Genomic DNA, 22,439 nt, shown 5'->3' with positions numbered 1-22,439 from the left:
CAGCCAGGGGAGGCTGAACCCCGGCTGCCAGGATCAGAGCCCGCTGCTCCGGGCTGGGCTGCCTCTGTGTCCCACAATGATTGAAGGTACTCTGCTCGCTCAGAGGGGTGCCCCTTAAGTCTTCCCCACAGCCCCTGGCGAGTGCTCAGGGAAGGCTGGCCCATTTTCCGGCTCCGGGACGGACACCAAACAGGGGCAGCAGTAGTAGCCCTGGGCCAGTGCCGGGAGCCACTGTGGGTGCCCCACCCTGGTGGCCGCATGCAGCACTAGTGCATGGCTCTGGGACATGTCAGTGGCTGTCTCTGGCCTCCAGGGTATGTGATGCCGCGGCACAGGGTCAGCTGTAGGGGCTGGGGACATAAGCCCAGAGAGATGTGTTCATGGGGAGCTGGTGGACACATGTCCCCGCTCCCTCGACTCCCGGGGGGGCAGCTCTGAGGTGTGTGCCCCACAGATCTTGGAGGGCCCTGGCTGCGGTGAGTACCTGCTGCCCTTGGCGGGCCCACTCGCTGCGGCCCTGGGCTGGATCCCTCGCTTCCTTCCCGTTCCTCATGCACTTCTTGGGCTCACCTCTGAGGTGATCTGCTTGGTAGCCAAGTCTGCGTCTCAGGCTCTGCCCCTGGGGAACCTGCACCAGGACACCACGGCTACGGGTGACCGGGTGATCAAAGGGAAGGAAGCCTCCCCCGTGACACAGGTCCCCGGTAGAGCGTTTGCATTTGCTGACTCGATTTAAGATGTAAAAAACTAGTTACTAATTCGCAAACAAAGGGGAGATGCTATGCAACAGTCCCCGTTTCTAGTTTCTGTGGAAACCGGAGGACCGGCCCCAGGGGGCCCGTGAACCCACCTGAAAGCGAGCACATGCTCTGTGCCAGGCCTGGGGCTGGGGCCGCAGCCGTGCAGAAAACTCTATAAAGGATATTCGGAACCGCCAGCCACGGGTGCCGGGTCGGGGGCCCCCAGGGGGTTGTGAGCCGAGGGCTGACCAGGAGAAGCTGAGAGGCAGAGGAGGACCCCCGCATTCCCTGGGCCTCCACGTCCCAGGCACCCGCTGGCTCGGAGCGGCAGGCTGGGTGTGCACGGGGAGAAATCCCACAAGCTGCGTGGTATTACTGTCCCATTTGTCAGACGCGCAAGCAGCGGTTCTAGGGAAGTCACCTGACCGCATTCACCCCACAGCCCATCACGCCAGTGATGCCTGCGGTCCCGGGGCTCAGTGGCCGGTGCCACAGCCCCCATAGGAAAGAGCTCTTTGGCAGAAAAGGACTGGACGGACAGAGCCTCCGCAGCACCACCTACCTGCAGTGGCGGACTTCACCCAATTGCCCGAGAGAATAATCTAGAAACCACCGAAGCTGGGACCCCATCCCCAGAGGTTCTGCTGTGAGTGGCCTGGGGCGGGCATTGGCTACTGAGGTGATCAGCACGGTGCTCAGGGCCCTGGCTCGCTGGGAAGCAGGAGACTGCGTGCAGCCTGGAAGGTGGCCCTTCCTCCGTGCGCTCCAGGCAGCTGGCCCGGAAGCTCCGCATCTGCAGGGCCTGGATTACCATGGATTTAGCCTGTGGTAGGGCTGTGGAGCCGGGCTAAGCCTAGGGGCTTTCAGGCTCCGTCCTGCATGTGTTTGCATTAGTTACAGATGCTGGAGAGGCTGGTGCAGGCTGGAGAGGCAGGGAGTGGCCAGGTGAAGGTGACTCATTGCACGCAGCAAAGGAAAAGGAAGTGGAACCCTTGGAAGGCATCCCCCACTCCCCTGCCTTGGGCCTGCAGGGATCTTTCCATTTCTAGCAGTGGCTTGATGGGCATGAACCTCCTGTCCCCCTCCTCCTGGCATAGCCCTGGGGTGGGAGTAGGGAGCCCTGGAAAGGGAGGACACAGTAATGTGTCCTCAGGGCATCAAGGCGGAAGAAATCCGCACCAGATCTGGATATGCGCGGGCCTTAGGCAGTCAGGCAGGCACAGGAGGGAGACGATAGGGCAGGCCGCAGACTGCGGCAACCCAGCCCCAGCTGCTCTACGGGCCCGCAGCACCAGCGTGGTCAGACCTAATTTTTCCAGAGGCCAGAATCTCGATTTTCCAGGCCAAATCTTCTGATAGCAAAATAGTAGAGATTCATTAAAAACAAACAAACAAAAACAAAACCAAACCCCACCTGTGCATATTTTATAGGTAAAACAAAGACCCTCGGCAGCGCTCAGTTGATGGCTCACCTGGGCAGCCTCTGATTTATGGTCTCCTGTCTACAGAACCCACTAGTCTCACTCGTGGCCATGAAGCAGTAACGAAAATCTCCCTGTCTTGTCTCTCGTGGGTTCCTCCGGCCCGGGCCAACCGACAATTCAGACGCCAACTTGGCCGCCTCCTGCCACCAGCCACAACCCTGGAGGGAAAGCCTACCCTCCTCCTCCTGCCCCGGTTTCCAGCACTTTGGTCCTCAGGTCCCCGAACCCCTGTCCAATCCGGGCCCAGCCCCTTCCCCTCCCAAGTCGCTCTGAAATTCTCCTTCTGTCAGTTGAATTCTGTGATCGATGAGGAAGAGCAGGAGAAATGGCCCGGCACAGCTGGTTTCCCCGTTAGCCCTAGCAGGGATTCCTGGCCTCGCTGGCGACGGCTGAGTGAAATGTTTGCGGAACGCAGAGAACACAAGTCAATAACAATTTAGCTGGATTGGGAGCAAGTGCCTTCCCCGCACGGACAGCCGCTCCCGGGGGAAGGGGAAGAGAGTGGGGAGGATATTGCTGAAGCGCCTGGAAATATTTCCAAAACACCACTCCAAGAGGCTCAGGGCGTGAGGCAGGGAGCAGGGAGAGGAGAAGGAGGAGGGGACCTGCAGACACTTGCTCCTGCCTGCTCCGGGCCCCTCCGGCCTCCGCAGCACCTCGGCAGGAGGGAAGCCTTTGGCTCTCTGGACGTGGGTCCCTCCCTACTGCCGGCCATTTGCACCCCTGCTGCCCAGGAGCTGCGGGACGAAAACAATTCCCGCTTCTTCGTGTGGCTTCGCTCGACTCTGCCTCCAACAGCGGCGACGGCTTGGGGCATTTGAGAAAAGAGCTGGTCTCCCGGCCAATTTCAACCTCTCTCCTGGTGCCGCCCAGAAGGAACAAAACACAGCACTCTGGCCAGGGAAGGCAGTGCCCTTCCAAGAGGGCAGGGGTAAGACGCCTCTCAGGCCCTCTGGTCCCTGTCCCTGCGGTGGCAAGTGGCACAATCGCCCTCATCGGCTTCCTCTGATGCCTCTGGAGGAAGGGCTGCCTGCTTCCGTGAAGCCTTAAGGAGGGACCGAGAAGCACCCAAATGGAGGAATAAAAATGAGGCATGGGGAGCTTACAGGAACCTTCTGTCTCCAGGGAGCTGGAAAGATCCACAGCGAAGGGATATTTTGAATAATAAATTCTGTGACTTCACATACTTGCTTGAACTTTCCCGACTGTGATTTTTAAAGCCCGATGATTATGTTTTCATGGCCAAGATCAAGAAGGCATATTTGCAAGGGCTGGCATAGGGATAAGGGGCTCTCCTGGTCCCCGATCTTTTGAAAATGTGCCGTCCTAGGAATGATTAAGTTATGGAAGGCGGGGGAATGGTGAACTGTTGCAGGCTTTAAATATCATCTGTATGCTGATGACTTCCAAATTTATATCTCAGTCCAGACTTCGCCCCTGAGCTCCGAACTCATAGATCTATCTGCTTGACATCCCATGGGGAGTCCTAATAGTGTCTCAAACCCCATGTGCACCCCTCCCCAACCCCCACCTGCTTTTCCCAGCTTCCTGGGCTTCATCATCACGAGGCACCACCATCCTGAGTGGCTCCAAGCAGAAATCTCCACACCGGCCTTAATTTCCCTCATGCCTTCTGGAAGTAAATTAGGCTGACTCTCCCTTCACCACACAGGCCCAGTCCACCTGCTCTCCATCCCCACGGTCTTTGTTCCCACCCAGGCCACTGCTCCTGCTTGCTGTGAGGACCACGATGGGACTCCTACCTCCATTCTTGCCCCTCCACAATGCAGGCCCCGTGGAACAGGGAGGAAAAGGTCTGACAATGTAAATCCTCCCTTCTTAAATCTTTGAGGAACTTCCTGCTTTATGCTGAATAAAAGCCAGGCTCCCTGCCAGGCCCCACAAGGAGCTCCGCTGGCCTCTCTCCAGCTTTGTTTCCTAGCATTCTCTGCCCTGGAACTGTTTTCTAGCCACGGTGGCCTGTTATGACTATGTTCCTGTCCCAGGGCCTTTGCACCTACGGGTCCCTGTGCCTGGAATGTTTATCCCCCGGAACTTTGGCTGGCTGGCTTTCTTCCTCCCACCAAAAAAACACTCCTTGGAAAAACTTCTTCCAGTCCAGGGCTGTGCCAAGAGGAGGGGGAAATCTCTCCACCCTTCCCGGCTCCCAGGAGCACCTTGCTATCCTTTCTGATTTCTTCCATAGGGCTTGCTATCGTCCTAACTTTGTTATTTGTCTCTTTTGTCATCTGTCTCTCCCCCTGAAATGCCAGCTCCACGAGGGCAGGCGACTTCTCTCTAGTTCACTGCTTTGTCCTCAGGGCTGAGAAAAGCTTGAACACGAGGTGGTTAACGCAGAGTCGAGCACGTGAATGAATGAATGAGTGAATGACCGAACAGAGCCAGTGAGGGGCAGGATGATGGGGCCTCGTTCCCAGGGAGAGCTGGAGTTCTTAAGCAGAGACTTCAGTGGGGCAGGGGTGGGGGAGGGTGTGACCGTGATGCTTCTAGAACTGTATATGCTCTGAGAAAGGAGAGCTCATGGTAGGAGGAATTAGTTACCCCCGTGGCTTTTAGATAAAATAAGGGCAGCCATTTCTCAAGCCCCAGGGCAGGCCTTTTCTGTAAGTGGTGAGGCAGTAAACCATTTTGGCTTCACAGGCCACAGGTCTCCGCGGCAGCCCCTCTCCTCCCTCATAGTGCGAGCACGCGGCTGGACCGACCGTGGGAACAAACGGGCACGGCCGTGAGCCAAAAACCCTTTATTTACAAAAACAGGCTGCAGGCTGGATCTGGCTGTGGGCTCTGGTTTGCAACCACTGCCCTACCTGGACTGGGAGGCCGGGTCTGATGGGGGGTGGCAACTGGGGATGTGGGGGCTTCTGCAGAATAGGAAATGGGGAGCTATTCTGCAGTATGCAAAGCTGTGTGCCCTCTGGCACACACACCTCTCTGGGTCTCAGTGTGCACCTCAGGAAGACAGGAACGGCACTTCTTTCCAGAGAGGGGGGAGGCCAATACGGGACTGCATCCCCGAACCCCTTGGCTGTGCTCCCAGCACAGAGCAGGTCCTCCACTCAGCCCTCTCCCTTCTTCTCCAGCACCTGACTTGGTCTTTAATACGAAGTCACATGGCTGCCTCTCTTAGACTGGTGGTGGGCGGAGGCTCAAGGTGGAAGAGCTGGCTTCAGGCCAAGTGGGGCTCTGGGGCTGGCTGCACGGCTAACCGTACAGCGTCCCGGCAACCGGGCTTCCCTCCCGTGGGGTGACAGTGAGGAGGGGCTGAACCGACTCCCGCACTACGGCTGCTAGGGACGAGACACTGGGTCAGAATGGGTCGATGGGACAATCGTGTGCCTGGCCCACGGACAGTTAAGGAGCGCCCACGGTGCTAGGCAGAGGACAACAGTGACGGGGAGATGCGGAGGACCCCTGCCCTGGAGGGCAGGCCTCACGGGGAGAAGAGACATCAGAGTATCGCACATAGGAACACAGAGTGGCAGGAAGAGGGGGGAGGAGCATGATGGGGGAACCGAGCACACCAGGGGTACCAGGGAGAGGGCCGATCTCTCATGTTCTGGCTGAGAGTGGCGGACGAAGGGGCAAGGGACAGGCTGCCGGGACAAGAGCTCTGGCAGTCGGGCCCCTTCCCCACCTGGTTCCGGTCCCCATCAGCACCTGTGCTGGAGGCTCGTGACCCCCACCCCCCCATCCCCGCACCGGCCGGGCACCCGCCCGCACCCAGAGAGAGCGGATCTCCCGCCCGGGCCTGGGCCGGCTCTGGCGGGCAGGGGAGGCGCCGCTGCCAGCCGCTTGCCATGCCGGTCATGTCTGCGCTCCCCGCTCCGGAGGTGAAAGGTACAACCGCTAACCACAGCCCATCAGTCCTCCCAGCTGGAATAAGACAACGGCGGGAAGCAGAGCCGCGCTCCCGGCCAAGTAAAAGCCCGTTTGCCCGGGCCTCCCTGGCTGTGCGGGGTCTGAAACAGAGGCTTCTGCGGGCGGGTTGCTTCTCTACCATTATATTCTCTCGGTGCCGCTTGCGGGTACCGCGGCCTGCCGAGGCCCTGAAAGCTTCTCGATGCCTCGACCCTGCTGGTTTGTAACACGCTCGGGAAGAAAAGGACACAGCCAGTGGCCGGCTTTCCTCTTTCTTCCCTCCTTGCTCTCTCTTTTCACCCTCCCACACGCGAGGGCTGAAGAATAGCACTTCACCTACCGGGGGCCGCGAGGGGCAGAGGGGAAAACGGTTCTAGGCCGGGAGGGGGGGTGGGGGCGGGGCAGGGGCGAGGGGAGCAGACGGCTCTGTAGAGGACGGCCGGCTTGCTCTGCCCTCTCAGGGCACCTCCGTCTGGTGTCAAGATCAGAGCAACATGGCCAATGGCATTCAGAGGCCGACCTGGCCACTGCTGTTCAACGTCATGGCCATACCGCAGGCCTCACCTGAGAAGGGAGAAACGTGACACCCTGCCATCTTACAGGGACAAGGGACAGGATGGAGGCTTCCGGAGGGTTGGAAGCCGGCGGCAGGGGTGGGGTGGCGGTGGAGGTTTAAAACAAGCTTCTTTGGCTGCCAACACAGGACCCTCTGTGAGTGGTGAACACCAGGCCGGCACGGAGCACGGCTCGCTCCCACACCTGCGTCGGAAGGCAGGGCATTATGGACACCGTCTCCACGAGCTGTCATCCGGAGTCGGATGCAAACGCACCGGCCCCGGGCAGGGCCCACGTGCTGGGCCTCTCCAGGTTCTCACCCACGCACGCGCACTCGCCGTTTACAAGCCAGGCTTACAAAAACCGGGGCTCCTCTCCGGTCTCTCTCCCTTGCCCGGAGCACATCCTTCCTCAGCCCGGCTGGCCTGGGAAGCGAGGTCAACAAAGTGCTCTGGGCGGCCCCAAGAAGGAAAGATGGGGGAAGTGACATCTGTCACACGCTCACTTGTGCCAGGAACCTTAGAGGCATCGCCTCCTTGAGCCCCAAGGTTTCCCAGCGGAGGTAGGCACCCTCGTCCCGCCATATGGATGAGAGCTGAGGCTGAGCACGGTGCCCGAGGTCACAGAGCTGGGATGGGGACACACCCCGGGGCAAGCGGAAGGGGCACCAGCACACACCTGCTGATACAAAGACTCAGTCTAGCAGGATGGCCAAAAGCTCAGGTCTGACTCCTGACTCGGCTGCCCCCTTGGGCAGGGTGTCTGCCCTCTCTGTGCCTCAGTTTACTCATCTACAAAGCAGGAGTGAATGACGGTATTTACCCCCTAGGACTCTCCAGAATTAATACTTGCGACCGCCCGTCGATAACACCTGGCACGGAGTAAGGCTTAACAGATGAAAGTTGTTACAGCAGTAATAATAATAATTAGTGTTATCTAGCCCAAACCATACATGGCACCTTCCACCTTCACCTAGGCTCATCAGGGACTCATGGACGGAGAGAGGGGCTGGTCGCAGGGGCTGCGGAGCTCTCGGTTCGCCAGCAAGCTTCGTGCCTGGCCCCCCTGCCGAATGGTCGGACGCCTGCCTGTCATCCCCAGAACACATTCCACAGGGAGCCCTTTGTCGTGGCCTCAGGGCTCGGGCTGGGCAACCGGGGCTGGGGCCTCCACGGGAGACCTGAGTGCCTTCCTGGCAGAGCTCGGCGTGGAGGAAGGAAACTGGGCATGCGTCCCACCTGCCCTCGGAGTCTGCCAGGGCCCTGGAAGCGCTGAACAATGCAGATTTCGACACAAATGAGCTGGGTATTTTTCGCCACGGGGAAGGGGCAGAGCAGGGGGGCGGGGGGAAGGGTCCAGCCAGGAGAGCAGGAGGCCAGCAGCCCTATTTTGAACATTCAGGGCTGTAGGGGCACCTCCCATTCCCCCAAAAGCTCAGACACACAATGGAGGGGTCAGTACGAGGGACTGCAGGCTCCCGAGCACCTGTTGTGGGCTGACTTGTCGAACCCCTCCCCCACCCCCGCCCCCCAGGGTCCAGCTAACGTGGGAAGGACAGATGGAGCTGTTGCCCTGAGTACAGGGACCTTCAGCCGGACTGCGCGAGCTCGAACCTGGCTTCCACCCTACACCGCCTGCGTGAGCCCCAGCGTGTGACTTCATCTCCACGTGCCTCCTCCCTCCATCTCTAAACAGGGAAGACACAGTCCCTACCTCCTGGGACTGCCCTGCGGGGGTGGGGGTGCCCTCTGGGTGAGAAAACCAACAGGGCAGCCCATGCACAACAATTCGAAAAGGGGGCGCCTTTGTCAGCTGCCACCGCCACCGTTGGTGAACAGTTGTGGAAGGGGAAACGGAACCCAGGGGGCAGGCACACTGACTCCCCCCCAAGCCCCGCCCCCTGACCCTCAGTCAGGGAGCAACAGAAACCGGGTCTCCTGGATTACAAGGTCAACGTTCCTTCTCCCACAGCCAACCTTTCGGGGACCAGGAGCTTACGGAAAATCTGATAACAGATCCTCTTGCCCGAGAGGTAGACCTGCTCACACACACGTGCACGCACCCACACCCGCCCCCACAACGGGATGACAACATTTCTGGGTGGGCTCAGTTCCTCTGAGGCCAGCCCTAGACTAGGATCCGCGAAGACAAGGTTTCACGGATCCTAGGGTACAAATCCCTGTGTCTTATCTTGCTGTGTTCTGGAGAGAGCCTTCTTTTGTTTTCAGAGGATTATCATGTGTTTCTTTGGGCAAGAGTGCTGTGAAACACGACTGGGAATGACTTTACTCTCAGGCTGCCGTTCTGTCATCTTCTCAACCCAGACGGGTGAGGCCAGCGTGGAGGTCTGGCAGGCGGGTGCGCGCCTAAGAGACCCCTCCAGATGGGAGGCTCCCTTCAGCACAGCCCTGCTGCTGTTCGTGGGCCCAACATGGGCTAGATGTTCTCTGGGACCACCAGATCCATCTTCTGTCCTGCTGTCTGCTGGCAGGTGTCCCTGGGGGACCTGGTCCTCTGGCTTACAGATGCAGTGGGCCAAGGGGAGACCCAGCGGGGAGAAAGGTGGGAAGAGAAGGAGCTGCAGGAACTTTTCCCGCCGCTCCCCACCTGCTTTGCGGGGTTCTCTGGCATTGGCTGTGGGCTTCTACACTAGGGGACTGAGTAGGTGTCTGCAGTCCCTGCTCTCGATGGACCCCAGGGACATCATTTCCTCCCTACCCCTACAGGCCCTGGGATAAGGTGGGGGGAGGGGGGATTGCTCCTCAGTACTGCTCACCTCTGGCCCCTACCCTCACCTCTGCATTACAGGCTCTTCCTGCCAACCCCTGGGATAATTCTGTTCCCTGCTAGGACCCTGCCCATCTTCCCTTGGTTCAGGAAGGGTCTGGCAATACTCACTTCCACACACTCGGTCAGCTCAGAGCGCATGGCCCCTTCCAGAACCTGAGGGCCATGTTCCTCCAGGGGGACTCAAAGGGAGTCCAAACACAGAGCTGGGCTGACCCTCAGAACTGACCTTGGGGCCCTCACCTCACCTTGCACTTGAGCTTCCCAGCCTATAAGTGGGGACACGGTAATGTGCACCTCCTGGGGCCTTCTAGGAGGACACACTGTGTTAATTCCAAAGGGCTGTCTGACATTTTCCATCATGACCTGTTATTGACAGCCTCCATTTCTGGACAGTCTACATTCAGGGTCTGGACGAGTCAGGATGAAGGAAGCCATGCAGGAAACACTCATATACCCAGGTCTAATAAAAGCCCCAGACTTGGGGTGCCTGGGTGGCTCAGTGGGTTAAAGCCTCTGCCTTCGGCTCAGGTCATGATCCCAGGGTCCTGGGATCGAGCCCCACATCGGGCTCTCTGCTCAGCAGGGAGCCTGCTTCCTCCTCTCTCTCTCTCTGCCGGCCTCTCTGCCTACTTGTGATCTCTGTCTGTCAAATAAGATAAATAAAATCTTAAAAAAAAAAAAAAAAAGCCCCAGACTTCTGGAAGACGGCACTTGCTAGTATGGAGTAGTACAGGGTGGCGGGGTGGGGTGAGAGTTCTGGAGCTGGCCTAGAGCTCCAATCTGTGACTTTCCGGCCGCGTGACCACGGGCAGTGCCTCACTCGATTTCTTTGTAAAACGGAGACAGAAGCGCCCGGAGCTGCTGCCACTGTCCTGGGGCTCAGTGAGACGGTGTAGGTCAGAGACTGAGAACAGACCTCAGCATGGAGTGAGTCCTTAATAAACAGGAGTAGTCACGTGTCACTGCAATGCTTGGTTGCTCTCAGTGTTCCCATCTGTAAAATGGGGCTAATCAAGGGGGAGCTGGGTGGCTCAGTGAAGTGTCCACCTTCGGCTCAGGTCAAGATCCCAGGGTCCTGGGATCGAGCCCCGCACCTGGCTCCCTGCTCCTGGTGGAGTCTGTCCCTCTCCCTGCTCATGCTCTCTCAACTCTCTCTCAAATGAATAAATAAAATCCTAAAATTAAAACAAACAAACAAACAAACAAACCACAACCCGGGGCTCATCATGCCCATCTCACAGGGCTGCTGGGGAATTCCCGGGAACCCGCGCGGACGAATGCTACTGCCTCTGTTCCCGCTGGGACTACACCTGCTCTGTCTGGGCCTCGGCCTGCAGCCGATACTAGAGACAGCCGATCCCACAGTGGCGCCCCTGACTGAGCCTTTCCGCTGGGGTGAGGCAATAACGCTGTCTCTGGAACTCAATTTATCGAAGGGGGCTTCTCCACGACGTGGGGGAGAAGTGCTGAGCCTGCAGGCCGCCGGCCCTGGGGGCGGGTGGAGGCGAGGCGTGGGCAGAGGCCCTTACACAAACATTTGCCGACGGGTGCATTTGGGCCTGTCAATGGCTGTCAATAGGGATAGGTTCCCTTTCTGCACGTCAGGATTTGGGGACTTATTGAGTTGTGAGCTGGGGACTGTGTACTCAGTCCTGATTCCTCCGGTCGCTCGTGTACTTTTGCTGGTAACTTCCCCAGCCTCCGACGGGGGGGCCTGGCCTATGCTGGACATGGGGCCGGGCACAGGGGCCCAGAGAGGAAGCCAAGGACACAGTGTCCATGCGGGGAAAGGCATCAGTCCAGCGAGGAGAAAGCCATAATGAAATAAATTACGACACGGCAGGGAAGTATAGGAAGGGAGGACAGAGCCCTTGCGGATACCGAAGGAGAGGGGCAGAGAAAGGGGGGGCTTGCTGGGGGAGGTGTCATTTGAGCTGGGCCTTACTGGCTGCACAGGCCCTGGCTGCTTAAACAAACCGGAGGGCCAAGCATTCTGAGCAGAGGGAAGAGCACGTGGGGAGGCACAGAGCACCACCGCGCGCGCTCAGGGCGGTCACATGGGACTGGGCTGGAAAAGGCCCCTGGTGTATCTGAAGGGTCCACAGGCTGAGCTACAGTCAAAGGCTACACCCTGTGCTCGAAGCAAACCTCGGGGGAGGGGGGCCGTCTGCACACCCAAGACACTGCTCAGAGGCCCTGCTTGCTAGCCCAGAGCAAGACCAACGGGGCCCAACAACTGGAAAACTCCCAGCCCTGTAAGGGCTGCCTCCTCTGTGGGGTCCCCTACGCTGCTGCATGACTGGGGAGACCCAGTGTCACTGGCTGGGACAGGCAACAGTCACATCCTGGCTCTATGCTCCACCCCTACGGGGGTGAGTGGCAGAAGGGTGGGCTCTGCAGCCAATACCCCAGGTTGCCCCCAGGTCACACTGCGGCTCCCCACTGCCTGGTGGGGATGGGTGAGGGGACCAGTGGCAGGCGCCTGGGTAACTGGTCCACCCAGGAAACCCCGAGCGCTGAAAACTCTCCAGTTGTCCCTGGGACTCCTGGATGGAGGAAGGCAGCTTGCCACCTGAGACCTCAGAGCAGCCGTGGCTGATGCCGTGGGACTACGGAGCCCCTTTACCAAGCCTGCTTTCCTGGGCAGGTGGGAGGAAGAGACGCATTCCCAGCCGGGGGAGGCTATTCCTGGGCACCCTTCACGAAGCCGACAGGATCCTAAGTGGGCAGGAGGCTAGCAGCTGCCCCTTTCCTGCCGGGCCCTGAATGCACCTCTGAGATGCATGGGAGAGGCGTGGAGATGGGCTTCAAGTTCAAAGGTTCCTTGATAGCCCAAGTGCAGGGGTGCACCCTGGGAGGGACAGTCGGGGGCACCTGCCTCTCATTCCACGCGCCCGGTGTGGCTCAGTGTTCTCGAGACCTTCCCTTGTCCCCTCCTAGCTGACTCCCCAGCACCTTGCTGGACAGGATGAGACTTATTGCAAGCCGGCCCCCAACTCTCGCCACCTTACCTGTTCCAGCCACGCTGGCCTCCCTGCTTCTGCAGGTGCCAAGCTCAAGGTCCCCACTGCTCAGGCAGCCCTCTCGTGGGCGCAAATGTCACCTCTGCAGGGAGACCTTTCTAGACCACCCGCTCAAGTAACGTACCTGGCCTCTTCCACTAGAACCTGCTGCCCAGCCAGGTCACAGCTGCACCCCTGTGCTAGAACAACAGGTGCTCACTGAGTATTTTCTGGGGAGGGACTGAATAATCCGCGAGGCCACGGGATGCCCCCAAGGTGTGTGAGAGGTGGAAGTCAGGTCCTGTGACCATCGGGCTCCTGGCAGGGAGTGGACGGCCCTCAGACAGAGTAACCGAGGAGGGTCCACCGGAAAGGAGGCAGACAGTAGGGGTTTCAGTGCAAGTGACCTCCTTGGCTGGCCAAGGGGACCTGGACAGAGAGTGCCGGGTAGAGAGGGCAACTAGACGTGAGCTGCAGCCTTGGGTGGCAGTGCCAGCCAGCCACCTGCCAGGATGGAAGGCGGGGTACCAGAGTCTTCCCAATGACCCAACCCAGCCAGAGGGTATGGAGGCTACAGGCACCGTCTGCACAGATCAGCATCCCGTCAAGGGATGGCAGCAGCCTGTCCAGGCAAGGACAGACCCCCGGGCACCCTGGCCTGCTTACCGTGGAAGTGCTTGGCCGTCTTCCGCCGCAGGGTCTGCAGGCTCACCTCCGAGTCGGCCCACTCCAGGACCAGTCTCCGGCCGTACAGGTGGGTGCTATGACACAGGGCGTGGAAAGCTCTCTGGGGGTGCGAGGGCAGGAAATGAAATGGCGAGTTAGCAGAGACCTATAGCAGACGCTCATGCCGTCCCCTGCCCCCATGCCGGCTCCTCAAGCTCAAAGGCCAGGTTCTGGCCCTTGTGACACCTGCTCTCTAGCAAGGGTATGGGAGCTGCTGGGCCCTTAACTCAATTAGCAGGTTACATTCCCAGGGAGAGAGCTGCGAGGGAACGCGCCATCAATATATCTGCCTGTAATTGGTGCCTGGGCCCGTGGCCGGCTTCCTCCCACAATGTGTCCCGTCTGGGGAGGGCTACCCCATGGGCCGGCTCACCTCCCACCGGGCCATCGGGGGAGCGCCATGGGACAAAGCCGAGCCCTGCCTAGCCATGGTGACCAGCCACACAAGCCCCTCGCTTTTCCCTGGTGGCTCTGTCCTTCGCCAGCCCCGGGGAGTGCGTCCCCTGCCCTCCCAGGCGCTGGCTCCTTCACCGGGCTCAGCAGCTCTGGCCTCCCGCTCTTCGCTGCTCCTGGCCTCCCAAGTTCTGCCTACCTCCTCTCTGGTGTTTGGGGCTGCTTTACTGAGATAGAAGGCACACACCATGCAAGTCACTCCTCTAAAGTACATAGCTTGTAGGTTTTCAGGACAGTCAGAGTTGTGCGGCCACCACCGTGTCAAGTTCGGAACGTGTCATCCTCCATCCACCCTGGAGAAACCCCACACTCGGCACTGGTCGCTCCTCACCCTCACCCAGCCCCTGGCACCCAGCCTCCGGCCCCCGGCCCCCACGAGTCTGCTTTCCATCTCCTTGGATCTGCCTGTTCCGGATGTTTCGGATAAATGGAACCATGCGGTACTGATGAGTTCGCTCTTAAATGTCACCAGGGCCCAGGCTAAGCGGCACCACCCCGGGGCTCGCCCTGCAGCTCTCCTGTGGTTCACAGAAGCCACAGGCTTAGACTCCAGAGCCACTGTGTCTGGGCAGCGCAGGTCCTGTACCTCCTCGCTTCAAGACCTTGGGCAAGTTAATGAACCTCTCTGGCCTCAGTTTCCTGGTCTATGAAATGGGAATGTTAATGGCCTTCCAATCTCAGGGTTCTAAGGGAGAGGAGAAAGAATTAAGTGGAAGATGCCTAGAATGTGTGGGGCATACACTAAGTGATCAATAGATGGTAGCTCTCGTCCTGGTTGCGCTGTTACTGCTAACTTGTCCCATCTGTGATTTCTTTCTCCTAGCAGCGAGGCCGCGGGCCAGCCATGGGAATGGCCAGGGCCAGCCCCAGGTGCTCGTCAGGTCGGGAAGCCACAGTGGCTAACAGTGGCGTCTTTGTCTGTGCTTCTGGACTGCCATCAGCACCATGCAGTACGAGAAGAGGGGCCACCAGGACGCATCCCTCTTGCTTCCTCCATGCTGCGAGGAGGTGGCGTGTGACCAGGAGAGCTCCACTCTGGAACGGAACCGCCCCTGGCCCTCGCCTTCAGCGTGACTGTTACGGGCTGGACCAGGCTCCCCTCAAGAATGGGTGTTGGCATCCACACCCCTGGGACCTTGGGTTCTGACCCTATTTGGAAACAGGTCCTTGCAGGTGTAGTCAAATAAAGGCGAGGGCATCCTGGAGAAGGCGGGCCCCCTAACCCAGTATGACTGTGGCCTCGTAAGAGACATCCACGTGAAGACAGACGTGGGCGGTGCCCCGTGGAAACAGGGGGCTGAGGAATGCTGCTGCCACCAGATGCTGGGAGAGAGGAGGGGAACAGACTTCCTTTGAAAGGAACCCAACAACTCCTGCCCCCTTGATCAGGGACTCCCAGCCTTGAGAATGGGGAGACGTCAATTTCTGTTGGTTTCAGCCACCCAGGCTGTGGTACTTCATTATAGCAGTTGAGGTGACCCTGGGTAAGTCAGGTGCCCCACTGGGAGCCTCGGTCTCCTCATCTGTAAAATGGGGCTAATCGTGGGATGAACACACAATGTGCCCGGGGTGGGGGTCACCTGCAGTGGATATTCCATAACAATCAACTCTGAAAAGCACTGGTGAGGACTGGTGGGACATGCACTTTTTAAAAAATAAAGACATGCAGTCTGAGTACAGAAATGCTCTGTTCTCGTTGCCCTTTTCTGAGAAGGGCCAGGTGCAGGAAACTTTTTCTCCCTTCCTCCCCCTCCCTTTTGTTTTACTTTAATTTAAAAAACTCTTTCTGACTGCCAGCAGAGCCTCTGCATTTTTTCCACACGGACATAAAACTGCATCTGGACTCCGAGCCGAAATGGCCCATTCCGAGCTTTAAAACACACGCGTTCTCAGCTGGCACTGCAGAGAGACAGCCTGACTGGGGGAGCTGGGGTTTTGAGCTGGGGGAGAGAAGTCAGTCGGGAGTCTGGCGTGGTGGGTATTCCGTCCCCCCGTCCGGGTCCCTGAGGAGCTGCAGTCCCGGGGATGCAGGCGGGTGGGCGGGGGGGTTGGGGGTGGGCACGAGGCTCCAGCTGGTGGGAGCTGGGCTGCAGAGAGAAGGGAGGGAGGGGGCCTCAGGCATGACACCCCGGTCCCGGCCCCTCTCTGCGTGCAGCCTTCAGACTGGCGTTTCCTTCCGACCCCGTTCTCCACTGCTGTGCGCCCATGGAGCCTGGGAGGGGTCCGTTCACTGCCGCAGTTGCTGAAAAACTCCCTCTCCTGGCCTCTGATGGCAACCCTTCCCAATTCTCACCTCCGCTTTGGAAGGGCTTTTCACCTCCAGAGGTGAGGTGGCACAGTCATTAAGGCTGGGGGCCTCTGGTTCAAATCCCTACTGCACCACGTGCAAGCTGTGTGAGCTCGAGCGCGCTGCTTAACCTCTCTGGGACCGGTTCCTTGAGTGGTGGCAGCAAAGAGTGGCGAGGAGGAGCCCGTGGACTGTGAAGTCTAACAGCATCCTTAGCTGGGGTTATTATTATGGATGCCCTCTGCTCCCCTACGCCACCGAAAAACCGGAACAATATTTGGTGGGACATAAGCTCTTATGATTTGGTGCTGGAGCCCAAATAGCAGGACTAGCCTCCCTCATCCCAGTCCCCTCCGGTTCACAGGAGACCGAGCCGCTTTCCTGAGTGCCCGCTGCCTTGCAAGTTCAACGTAGTGGCCTCAAACTGTCGCAGGCAGCGGGTACAGGGACTCGAAGCTAAAAGTGGCCTCGGACAATCCAGAGTTGTCTTATTTCACTAAAGGGGCCTGAGGGGAGCTTGTTATTTATCTGGGGGGGTCCTAGAAGGCAGGGGGTGGGTGAGGAGAAGGACATAGCCCCCCCTCAAGAGGCCTTCAGGCTAGTGCTGAAGGCACGGAAGGTTCTAGGCACTGCCAAGGGGAACATGCAGCCCCGGCCTCTCTGGCCTGGGGCCTGCCGGTAGCTTCCCCCCAGCCTCTGGGCCTGCTGAGACGCATGTCACCTTCCTCCTGAGAGCCTGAACCTCAGCTGCGGCACAGGCCCCCTCTGACAAATCAGCTCTCGGGGCGTCATTCATCTGGGGGCGCCCAGGACTTGGTGCAATGAAGGTGTCTCAGAAAAAGCGGGGAGTTAGACATTCCTGGCCTGGTGCTTCTCTCTAAACCCTGCTGCTGCTGCCTGTTTTCTTCCCTTGGAATGAAAGGGAAGCAGATCATGGACCTCCAGGGTTGCAACTCTAAGCCTAGGCTCCCAACCTATTCACGAGAACAGGCTTTATTCTCCCATTCCAGGGACAGGAAAACAGGCGCCGGCAAAGGTCCCTTCACACGTGCTTCTTCCTTCCCTTTCAGACCCTGTGCGTGCCATCCTCGGGCCTTTGTGACCTGCTCCGATCTGGCCTCAGAAGCGCTCCCTTGTCACAGCTGACCTGCTGGTGGGCCCAGGGCACAACCTGCTCTCTTCACAGATGACAGCCGGGTGCCCTCCCTGTGTCCCGCCTGTGCGGCCTCCAGCCCGCACCCGCCCCATGAACATCTGCTTGCAGGCCAGCCTCCTAAGCTCAGCCTTGAACCTCGGAAGGAAGACCTCTCTCCTTGCTGCCCCAGTAGTGCCCAGGGAATAAGGCTGCTCCCCCTTATCTGTGGGGGATACACTCCAGGACCCCAGGGGACGCCCAAACCCACAGGCAGTATGGAACCCACACATATATATTTTTCCTCTACAGGTGTACCAGTGGCAAAATTTCATTTATAAATTAACCACGGTAAGAGATTTAATAACACTGCGATTAGAGAGCTACAGTTACAACAGTAGTGAACAGCCGTAACAATAAACTTTAATAAAAGTACCTGAACGTGGTCTTGCTCAAAATCTGCTACTGTCCTAACTCCCCCTTCTTTGTGGGGTGTGGGAGGTTAATGTGCCTGTGAGATGAGAGGGCATGAGCGAGGTGCACAATGTGGGTGTCGGGCGGCTACACTGGCCGTCTCTGGACGAGGGTCATCTGGTTTTGGACCGCGGCTGACCGCAGGTAATACACCATAGGTAAGGGGGTGGGAGGGGGCTACTGTATTCACAGAGCCGACCGTGGGGCTCTTCCACCGAGGGTCTGCAGACTGGAAGGGACACTTGCTTTGGTCCTGGCCAGAGACAGAGGGCTGACTTGAGTAGCCTGCTGTGGTCCCTCCATACTCCTACGATACCGACCATGGAAGACAGGAACAAGAAACTCATGTCTTTGGCTGCCTGTATGTGTGGCGCACTCTGCCTTCCAACTGGGACGTGACTTGGTGCCTATAGGGTCTTGTGTCTGGCAATGGAGAGGGGGAAAAAGATTTGTTCCTAATAGGTATGACTTGGGGACCTCGGGGGACAGATATAGGTGCCCAGGCCACCAGGACTCGGTACACCACCAGACCACCACTCGGGTCACTGCAGAAGCCTGAAGATCTAGAGGGGAACTTGAAAGGTGCATCCGACTGGCCAGGAGGATAACACCACAGAAAAGGGGAGCCCCTGCTCTCTGGAGCCACTTCCTGTCATCATCCGACAGGCCAGTGCTGGCTATTCCTGCTTCTTTCTGGAACATTCTCTGGCCTTTTGCAGCCGACTCCCACGGGCTGTATAACTAGGCTCTGGCTTTCTGGTTTCTGTTTTGGGTGAGCAACTGCGAGATGCCAGTAGTCCTGGAGGGAGGGCGGGTGGGGGTGGGGAGATTTCTCTTCCAGGACCAGAGCTCACGTTGGGGTCCCTCCCCAGCACTGTCACTGGCCCCTGGGGGCATCAGCGTCCCTGGAAAGTCCCCGTGCCCTACCTACTCCTTCATAAATCCCTCTCGGACCATCATGGAGGAGGCTGTTTGCTGACCCAGCTGGCGGCTCCAAGTCCCTCTGCCTTGACCAGGGGCAGATGGACTTCTCACCTCAGACAGCAGGTCTCAAGGCCTGGCCCCTCTCAGAATTGAGGTGTACTCCACCAGCTAGAGCAGGTCTGGCTGGAGCGCAAGCTAGCTACCGTCCGGTCTGCTGGCTTGGCTGTCCCAGAATCACACCCCATTCATCTCCTCTGACCTAAGCCACTAACTGTGGGCACCGAGAGTCCTAGCCTCCAGCTGTCTCTTCTGCAACACCTCCCTCCCCTGCCCACTTTGAGAAAATCTGCTAACGTAGAAGGGGAATGACAGCCATCGGCTAGACTGTGACCAGGCCTGGCAGCCATCTTCCCGGAACACGGAGGGCTCTGGAAGGCTGCCAGCGCAGCACTGGGCTGACCTTTCTGCAGCTCTCCCTGGAGACAGACCTCTTCCTCCCAACAAAAGAAGTCCACTTGGTGCCCTTGGCAGGACTCCTGTCCCATGGGTGTGTGGCTCCCAGCCCGTGCCCGAGGACAGGACTCTTGTCTTTACAAGCCCAGGCCCTTCTCAGCCCCTTCTGCTCTGTGCCTTGCAGAGTGGATGGACTGCCTCTCTCTGCAGACGTCAGATCCACCTGAGCACAAACAATGGCAACCTGCGCCCGGCCATCTGCGCCCCCAGTGCCTGGAGCAAGTGTGACCTAAGATGGCCAAGAATGACCACGTGTGCCTGGGAGCATGGGACCGAGTGACAGGAACGGGAGCACCGGGCCCTGGCTGGCACTGCTGGGGGCTTGGCTCCTTCTCTTTGCGGAGGTGGCTCAAAAACATGGGGCCTATGCTTCCGGGAGGAGGTTCTGTACACTCTGTACGTACGCTCTGTGTCTCTCTGGGCAGCCCCCGAGCTCTGAGGGGCAGAACCTTTCCATCCCTGACTTTCGGCACTCACAATCCCGAAAGCAAGCTCTCAGCGCGTCCTGCCAGCACGCGGGAGCTGATATCTGGAATGAGCGTGGCTCTTGGCACGGGACTGGGGGGCCCCATTTGGCACCCTGGACCTTCGCAAGTGGGGAACCCGGGGATCTGAGGACAAGTTTCTCAGAGAGATAGCCGGGGCCTTGGTTCTCTTCCCTGTCCTGCGTTCATCCACACAATTCCATCCAGTTCAACTCGACTTCCCGGAGGACCCACCATGAGCTAACACGCCAGTGGGGGACACAAAGGTGAGGCACCCCCTCTAACTGCTGGAGAGATAAAGGAACCAATGCCAGGTCACCGGTGGTCAGAAGCAACCAGGCAAAGAGGCGGCATGGCCTGCTAATGGCCTTCGGCTCCAAGGGGGACCTGTGACGTGACCTGGATGCCTTCCGGCTTTGTGACGGATGGGGCACCTCTCTGGGTTTCCCCTTTCTCACTGTGAAGTGGGGGCACCCTGACCTCCCGCAGCTGCCGAAGAATCAATAAGACCACGATGATTTGTTTCCCCCAGTGCCCAGCACACGGTGAGGGTCTGAGCCCTGATCCCGTTTTGCCGTTGGTAGTAGAGCTTTTCAGAAGTTATGAGTGGTGCCCCTGGAAGGGAGAGAGTCGCCCAGCTCTGAAAGGTGGGTCGGTTTTCCCGGCTTACAGGGACTGACTGCCTGATGTAAGAGAAAGACTCTGGAAACTGACTGACCTTCACCCAGGGGCAGAGGGGGAGCTCACAGCTCTGCTTATCCCCTGGAGATGAATGAAGGGTGCCCCCCTGCTAAGCTGAGAGGGGCTTGTCCTGACCCAGACTTCTCAGCCTATAAATGCTAAATGTGTTGGCTGAGCCTGACTTCCTGCTTTGAAATGCAAGGCTCGGGATTCGTGGACCTGCCTGAACAGGAAAACGGGGATCAACCCCGATTCCTGAGTTGGCTTGCAGTTAACCTGTCTGGGGACGAAGAGCATCTGAGAGCCAGGCAGCAGCCTTGACCCTGGGGGCCCGGCTTTGGCCCTTTCGACCCCTGCTGCTGCCCTTTCTGCGGTGCCACGTGCCAAGGTCCAGGCCTGGCCCTTCACCTTCACGGCTGCCTCGGGGAGGTAGTATGCATTCCGATGTGCGGATGGACGAGTAACCTGGGGTCGGGGATATGAAGCCCCTCGTCTGCGTCCACGGCCTCCTCCTTTCCACGGGACGACGGCCCCTCGGACCCTGCCGCACTCCCACAGGCCCCCGGAGACTGTGCTCTACTCCCTTCTTCCACTCAGTTAAGCAAACGTGTGCAGAGCGCACACCGCGGATAATCTGACGGCGATCATCGTTTATAGGGCAGGCGAGACGGCTCAGCCCTGCGCGGGCCGCACTGGGCACCGGGCACGGAGCCGGGCATCCCCGCTCGGAGGAGCCCCGTCCGGAGCCCCGTCCGGCTCCCTCACGGTCCGCCCTGCCCAGCACTGGGCTGGTTTCGGCAGAGTCTGCAAGGTGACAGCTTGGGTGCGGCCGGGCCCAATGGGGGTCACTGACAAAACCCTCAGCAGCAGCCCAACCCTGGGGCGGGGAGAGGGGGCACGGGTCCACGTCCCCCCCACCCCCCTTCCCCGGCACGGTGCCGTAGCGAGACGTGGGGAGGGACACATTAACTGGAGCGCCCCCACAATTAAAGCCGTGGTTGTTTACCACGGTGAGAACAGCTCTGCCTGCCAACACCAGCCGCCATCACGTCTCCCTACTGCCGGCTCCCCCCAAGTGTTTATTTAAGCCAACACATTGCTCTGCTAATTGGATAACATTCCATGTGAAAATAGACCTTTTAAAACAACAGCAGCGGCGGCAAATAAAAACAGCTGCAACTGCAAAAGTACAAAGGCGCGGCGGGCTCGGGAAGGGAAAAATTAAAGGCGCATGCATGGGAAAAAAATTAATATTCTGGTTTCTGGGCTGCGAGTCTGCTGTTCCCATCCCTTTCTCCCCCGGGACCAGCCTGCTCCGGGCAAAGACAGAGGAGGGGGTTGCTGTGGAAGAGAACCCCAGTGGCTACCGGGGGCCAGGCTGCTGTCGGACTCGGGGAACCGGAAGCTGACATGCACGCTGGTGGGGCTGATATTGGGGTGCTCGCCCCTTCTCTGGGGGTGGGGGGCTCCCTTCAGCCTGGGTGTGCTCCCAAGAGATGCTCTGCCCCCCCAGCCCCACCGGAACGTCTCTAACAGGCAAGTCCTCTCTGCTGGGCGCTGGAGAGAAGAGGGGCTGGCACTCAGTGTAAGTGAGATGAACGCGGAGGGCGGGCCCTGGATGCATGGGCTTCGGCATCTGGTCAGCACGCGGGCCGGCTCTGCCCCGTCCCGGCTGCATGATCCCGGGGCCAGTGACTTGACCCTCTTTGAGCCCCAGTGTCCTCAGGTGTCAAATGCCACCCACCGCCAACTTCCTGGAGTCCTAGGAGGATGGAGAGTGACAAATGGGAATGGCTAGCACCCCCTGCCAAAGACGGGCTTTGAGAAGTTGACGGTTTAGATCAATGCCAAGACGTTACCCTTCTGGAAACGTCCGGGTGGCTCCTGAGACAGGGAGAGAGCATGCATGTGAGACAGACTCAGGCCACCCAGGGAAGACCATTTGGAACGGGTCGAGTCCTTGACTTCAGTCTTCCTCCGTCAGCTTCCAGCCCTCCCACTCCCCTTCACCTTGAGGGGGAAGTTCTTCGAGAAACATCAGCTCACCACCCCGGAGTTTTAGGGAACAGGGGCACTTCCAGAAGGACTGACGCTCACCGCCCCGGACACCGAGGCACAAGTGTCCTAGGACGGGACAATGTGCCAGGTCGCTGACCTTGCGATAAGGGGGACGGGTCTCCTGCGTAGCACCGCGGCCCCGGAGCCTGGGCTTCTGCTTGGTTCACGGGGATCGATCCATGGAATTCGGTTCACGGGGATCAGTCCACGGAGCTCTGCAGCAGCTACACAGATGGAGCTCGGTGGCCGTGCAGGA

General features: G+C 59.0%; 1 protein-coding gene across 2 annotated transcripts in view; it reads right to left on the bottom strand.

Annotated features, from left to right (window-relative positions):
- Positions 1-22,439, bottom strand: part of RBM19 (RNA binding motif protein 19) — a 128,499-nt gene that overhangs the window by 10,825 nt on the left and 95,235 nt on the right. For both annotated transcript variants that reach the window (XM_059139085.1, XM_059139086.1), the window contains exon 23: positions 13,117-13,237. In XM_059139085.1, coding sequence (XP_058995068.1) covers positions 13,117-13,237 — 121 coding nt within the window. The remainder of the gene's footprint in view (positions 1-13,116; positions 13,238-22,439) is intronic.

The sequence above is a fragment of the Mustela lutreola genome, chromosome 11, assembly GCF_030435805.1.
Source record: "Mustela lutreola isolate mMusLut2 chromosome 11, mMusLut2.pri, whole genome shotgun sequence".
NCBI classification, from domain to species: Eukaryota; Metazoa; Chordata; class Mammalia; order Carnivora; family Mustelidae; genus Mustela; species Mustela lutreola.
The sequence above is the reverse complement of the archived record's forward strand: the minus strand, read 5'-3'. Positions and strand labels throughout refer to the sequence as shown.